Here is a 6,000-nt window from a genome sequence, read left to right on the forward strand (position 1 = left end):
CTAGCAGCATAACCTTGAACAAGGTCTCTTCATCTTGGAGCCTCAGTTTCCTTACTTCTAAAATAGAGCTATTAATGCTCACTGCACGGGGCCTGTTGCGAGGACCAAAAGAGGAAATAATGGATGTGCAAATATTTAATATGTGGTTAGGAGAAATTCAAAGAACTATCTAAACCCCCTTATTAATCCAGCAGGAAATGTGAAGCCAGGAAATCCAAAAGAACTGGGAAGGATCAAGAGGTTGGCTTGTGTGGATGGCAGAACACAGAGCTCAAGAGCAAACGGGCTGCCAGCCAGCCAAGGGATTCAAAGCTATGTCTGTAGGATGGAGAATTTGAGCATCATGGAATCCTGGAATTGAGGGAGGCCCAGGTCATTTCACTGGGCTTTCCACTCGATTCAGGAATTGCTTTCTCCAGCTCTCCTCGACCCCACCGGGCTTCTGCTGGGCACGTCCAGCCCGCCCCTGCTGCCACTGCAACACCAGTCAACCAGGGTGGACAATTCTTCCAGATTTATCCCATATTTCCACACTGTTCTTGGTTCTGCTCCCTGGGGCCACACATAATGAGGCTGCTTCCTCTGTCACAGGCCTGCTCACTCTAGAAAAGTCCCCAGTCAGGCTTGGGGACCCCAATGCCCATCTAACCTACCTCTGCCCTCACCCTACCATGGCCTTTCTCTTGAAAGAAGACCAAGACCGTGCTTGCTTGACCCAGACCTTTCCAGTGTGAGGCTGCAAGCTGTATGCAGTCAGTGCTCCAGGAATGGGCTTCCAACAGCCCCATCTGGGTGGGAGAGCCCATGTCCCTTGCCCCCAGACTACTTTGGGACAGTCCACACCAAAACTCAGCTGAGGGTGCACTGCAGTGGAGCCCAGCCGGGTCCTCGAGCTGCAGCTGCTAGTCCTGGGACCCAGCCATCTCAACCCAGCACCCCAGTCTGCTGCCTCACCACGGGGGAGTTGCAGAGAGCTGTCTCCCAGCAGATTTCCTGAAGCAGAAGGCTTCCCCACCCCCAGCCCAGCCTCCAGGAGACACTCCACTGGTTGTGGCACATGGTAGGACCAGCTGAGCAGTGAGAGGGGGGGGAAGGCTGTCCATTCGCTAGAGGACTTCAGACTTGCTCTGTAGTGTGGCCGGACTAGTCACAGAACCATCAGATTTAAGCTGGAGTGTCCCTTAAAGAACATTCAAGGCAGACCTTGCCTTTGAAAAAGATATAGGGGGACTGATAGCCAGAGAGAGGAAGGGACTCACTCAAGGTCACAAAGCCAATCTGCAGCAGAGCTCAAAGGGGAACCCAGGTCTCCTAACTCCCAGTTCAGTGCTCTTTCCAATCCAGCAGAAGAGAAATCAAGAAACCTTTAGGGCAGCCCTGAGAGCCTGCATGCCCTTGACTGTCTCAGCCTGACATTTATCCCGGCCAGCTCATGGTGGTATCTGCATGGAAGAACTGGACCTAGCCCGTGTCCCACCAACAGATAACGCCCAGGTGTCCCAAATCAGCCGCCACACAGACCCCAGCACAGAAAATGGCATCAACCCAAGAGGGAAGCTCTGTACACTTTTCTTCCTTGTACACTCTTTAACTAAGGGTGGTGCTTTTCTTGAAGGTGGAGAAGGGGTGGTCTTTGAGGAACTAGGCAAGGGCCAGGTCAATATCTTTGCTCCCCCATCTTTGCTCCCCAGGCTGGGATGTGCTGCAGTTCCCCCTCAGATGAATGTCTTAGCCTCCAGCAGCCATTCTGGTCCCCACCTGCCTCTCTGGGAAAGGATGGAGCCGAGGCTGCCAGAGAAGACAAGACTAAGCCTGCACTCAGGACCTGCAGAGGAGAGACCCCAACAGGCACCAAAAAAATGGAGGGGCTTTTTTTTGGGGGGGGGGGGGAGTCTGAGTTGGCACCTTCACAGACAGTAAACACATCCAAAATAAATAAATAGAAAGCCATCCTCTGGCAAGGATACAGCTGTAGGCTCTCACTGGCCATGTTTCTGAGAAAGAAGAGATGCCTGCTCTCATCGGGCCAACCCAGAATAAGGTGGCTATAGAAGGGGCGTCTGCTGCATGAGGGGAACCCAGCTTCTCTTAACAGGTTGGGACTGGAGAGGAGGGACATGGAATCAGGCACCGGGTTCTTACTTTACCGGCTGCACAAGTTGGAGAGGGAACTAGAGAGACTAGCCGGAGATACAAACACACGTTCCTTACTTTCTCTGGAGGGTTGTGGCCGGGCTGGTGCTGGTACTGGTGCTGTGCCCTCCGCCAGCCCCGGGACTGGAGCTCCTGGATGCACCACGGCTCAGCTGGCCCCGCTCCCGAGGCGGCCGGGGTCCCACGCCCACCGCCGCCGAATAGCCGGCTTCCTTTTCGCGGCCCGGGTGTGCTGGTCCGGTCTCCCGCCCGCCCCGCTCTCGACCCAGGGCTGGGTTCTCGTGGTGCAGGTGGCACTGGGCCACGTCGCGCTCTCGAGGTGGGTAACCCGTAGTGTCCTGGAGCGGGTAGGAGGTGTCCCGCTCCTTGTCCCGATACACCGCCTCCCGGTTCTGGTAGGCGCTGTCCCGGTTCGGGTACCCCACGTCCCGGGCCGCCTGGTGGAACTGGCTCTCTCGCAGCTCGCGGTGGTGGAGCTGGGTGTCTCGCAGGTTCTGGTACTGGCTCTCGCGGCTGGGGCTGTCCCGTGCGCCGTGGGGGTCCCTGTGGAGCTCCCCACGGTGCAGCTGGCTCTCCTCCCTCAGGTCGCGGTTCTCCTGGGTGAGCTGGTCCAGCTGCCCCTCCAGCTCCTCGATGCGCCGCCTCTGGGTCTCCAGCAGCTGCTGCTGGCTCTCTATGATGTTGTTCAGCTCCAGCAGGTACTCCACCGCCCGGTTGGGGCTCTCGGAGCCGGGGCCGCTCGGGGGCCCCGACCCCGCCTCCATCCTGGCTGCCCAGGGGCAGGGGAACGGGCAGGAGAGCCCGGTCCCCGCTCGCTCACGGCGCCACCCTCCCCCGGACCCAGCCGGGGGAGGGGGCCGGCGGGACGCAAGGGCGCGCACCGGGCTCGAGGGCCCGGGGGCCCGGGGGGGCCCGGGAGACAGCGCTGGGTCCGGTAGCACGGGGAGCAGGAGCTGAGGCTGCCGCCGCTGCCGCCACCGCCACTGCCAGGGCTCAGGAGGACGCGGCCCACGGCGCTCCGCCCGCTGCGGAGTCACTGCGCAGCGCGGCCGCGCGGGACCGCCCCGGCCGCCGGCCCGCCCCCCGCCCCCCGCCCCCCACCCCGTTGGCCCGGCCCTCCCTCTTGCGCCCCACCTGCCACAGCCACCAGTGCCCGAAGCGGGACCTGCGCCGGGCTCCCGAGCCAGCCCCAACACAGGCTGCCAGGGATCGCTCCCTTCCACCGGTCCCAGGGTCCTCACTTAACTTAACAACCTAATCAAGCCCTCCATCCCAGCACGTTCCAATGTAGCCCGGGCCCCCCAGGCCCAAGACGCTCATCTAAGATATCCCAAGCACCCCCATCCCAGGCAAACCGCAGGTCCATGCGCTCCACGGACTTCCCCATCCCCTTTGGGTCTTCCAATCCCAAGTGTCGGATATCCCCCAGGTTAGCCAGTGCCCGAGTCCTCCAACAAGGCAGTCCCAGGATCAAACATCATAAACAAGCCCTGGGATTCATCATGCAGACCGACTTCGGATCAAAACTCCATATATTCCTTCAACCCTCCTTTTCTGCTCTTCTTTGGAAATGCTCCCCTACATTCAGTCCATCACCTCCATCCAGTGAAACTGTACCCACCCTTCAAGACTTAAATGTAACCTTACTGAAACCAGCTCTGATTTCCCCAGCCGGAAGTGCTCACTTTTTCTCTCCACTTGACATCCCACTGTACTTCATCTACACTTCTCTTGCAGCATTTGTGGGACAAGTGGAACTCTGCTTTAGAGCACATTCATTTGTGTTCTTGTTTTATGTCTTCTGCCAGACTGAACTCCTTAAAGCCAGAAATATGTCTTCATTCATCTTTGTGAGTAGGTTGGGGTAGAGGAGGAAAAAAAAACTGGATTTAAATTCCATCTTCTCCTCTTTGAACTTTCTTTTTCCTATCAATAGCACCTACCTCACAAGGGTGGATTTAGAAAAAAGCATGCAAAAACATTTGGCCCAAAAAAGACAACCCACAGAATGAGAGAAAATATGTACAAGTGATATATCTGCTAAGGACTTTTTGCCCAGACTATGTAAAGAACTCTTACAGGTCAACAACAAAAAACAACCACATTTCTCCAAAGAAGACGTTTAAATGATGAGTAAGCACATAAGAAGATGCTCGACATCATTAGCCATCAGGGAAACACAGCTCAAAACTACAAGGAGCTTTCTGTGCTACCCACAGGTGTTTTTCAGGGTTCCTGTTGTAACTGAAAAGGACACTTTCACAATGTCTGGAGCCCTTGCTGTTCTGCAGATGAAGGAGGAGGATGTCTTCAAATTTCTTGCAGCAGAAACCCACTTAGATGGCACCAACTTTGACTCCCAAATGGAACAGCACACCTACAGAAGGAAAAGTGACGGCATCTACATCGTAAATCTGAAGAGAACTTGGGAGAAGCTTCTGCTGGTGGCTCATGCCATTTATCTATCGTCCAGTAATACTGGCCAGAGAGCTGTGCTGAAGTTTGCTGCTGCCACCAGGGCCACTATTATTGCTGGCTGCTTCATCCCTGGAAATTTTACTAACCAGACCCAGGCAGCCTTCCAGGACCCACGACTTCCAGTGGTTACTGATGCCAGGGTCGACCACCAGCCTTTCACAGAGACATCTTATGTTACCTGGCTTACCATCACTTTGTGAAACGCAGACGCTCCTCTGCACCATGTGCATGTTGCCATCACATGCAACAACAAGGGGACTGATGTGACAGACACGGGCCCCGGAAGTTCCGTGCATGTGCAGGGCCATCTCATGGGAGCATCGTGGAAGGTCATGCTTGATCTCTACTTCTACACAGATTCTAAAGAGATTGAAAAGGAAGAGCAGGCTGCTGCTGAAAAGGCTGTGACCGAGAAAGGAGTTTAAGGGTGAATGGGCTGCTTCTGCTCTGAATTTACTGCTGTGCAACCCAAGATCGCTGAATGGGTAGTAACAACCAGTGGATGGTTCTTAAGGGTGGGGGGACACAAAGAAAACCAGATAGAAGGTGACGGAAGACAATTTGACTTTGGGTGAGGGGTTATGTAACATAATCAAATGTCAACATAACCTGGAGATGTTTTCTCTGAACCTATGTACCCTGATTGATTAATGTCACCCCATATAAGTTAATTTAGAAAAAAACAATAAAAACCCCAAACTGGTCTTAAGTTGTTCTTCCATGGGCTCTTAAACGGAAAACAGAAATAAGGTTGTTGAAAAATAAGTGCCCTGGCCGGTTGGCTCAGCGGTAGAGCGTCGGCCTGGCGTGCGGGGGACCTGGGTTCGATTCCCGGCCAGGGCACACAGGAGAAGCGCCCATTTGCTTCTCCACCCCCCCTCCTTCCTCTCTCTTCCCCTCCCGCAGCCAAGGCTCCATTGGAGCAGAGATGGCCCGGGCGCTGGGGATGGCTCCTTGGCCTCTGCCCCAGGCGCTAGAGTGGCTCTGGTTGCGGCAGAGCGACGCCCGGGAGGGGCAGAGCATCGCCCCCTGGTGGGCAGAGCGTCGCCCCTGGTGGGCATGCCAGGTGGATCCTGGTCGGGCGCATGTGGGAGTCTGTCTGACTGTCTCTCCCCGTTTCCAGCTTCAGAAAAAAAAAAGAAAGAAAAATAAGTATCAGTTCCTGCCTGGCCTGTGGTGGCACAGTGGAGAAAGTGCTGACCTGGAATGTTAAGGTTGCTGGTTTGAAACCCCGGGTTTGCCCAGTTAAGGCACATACAAGAAGCAACTACTATGAGTTGATGCTTCCCACTCTTTCCCCCACCTTTCTCCCCTCCCCTTTTCTCTCTAAAATCAATAAAAAAATATTTTGAAAAAAGAAAAATATCA

The 6,000-nt window shown here is 55.1% G+C and overlaps 1 protein-coding gene and 1 pseudogene across 3 annotated transcripts in view; one reads left to right on the forward strand and one right to left on the reverse strand.

The window, feature by feature from the left end:
* The window catches only part of IQSEC2 (IQ motif and Sec7 domain ArfGEF 2), an 81,797-nt gene extending 78,691 nt beyond the window's left edge, over positions 1-3,106 (reverse strand). For all 3 annotated transcript variants that reach the window (XM_066249586.1, XM_066249585.1, XM_066249592.1), the window contains exon 1: positions 2,212-3,106. In XM_066249586.1, the coding sequence (XP_066105683.1) occupies positions 2,212-2,918 (707 nt within the window). In that variant the 5' untranslated portion in view covers positions 2,919-3,106. The remainder of the gene's footprint in view (positions 1-2,211) is intronic.
* A 1,312-nt stretch (positions 3,107-4,418) lies between these two features.
* On the forward strand, positions 4,419-5,207 carry LOC136317757 (small ribosomal subunit protein uS2 pseudogene; annotated as a pseudogene).
* Positions 5,208-6,000: the final 793 nt, after the last annotated feature.

The sequence above is a fragment of the Saccopteryx bilineata genome, chromosome X, assembly GCF_036850765.1.
Source record: "Saccopteryx bilineata isolate mSacBil1 chromosome X, mSacBil1_pri_phased_curated, whole genome shotgun sequence".
NCBI classification, from domain to species: domain Eukaryota; kingdom Metazoa; phylum Chordata; class Mammalia; order Chiroptera; family Emballonuridae; genus Saccopteryx; species Saccopteryx bilineata.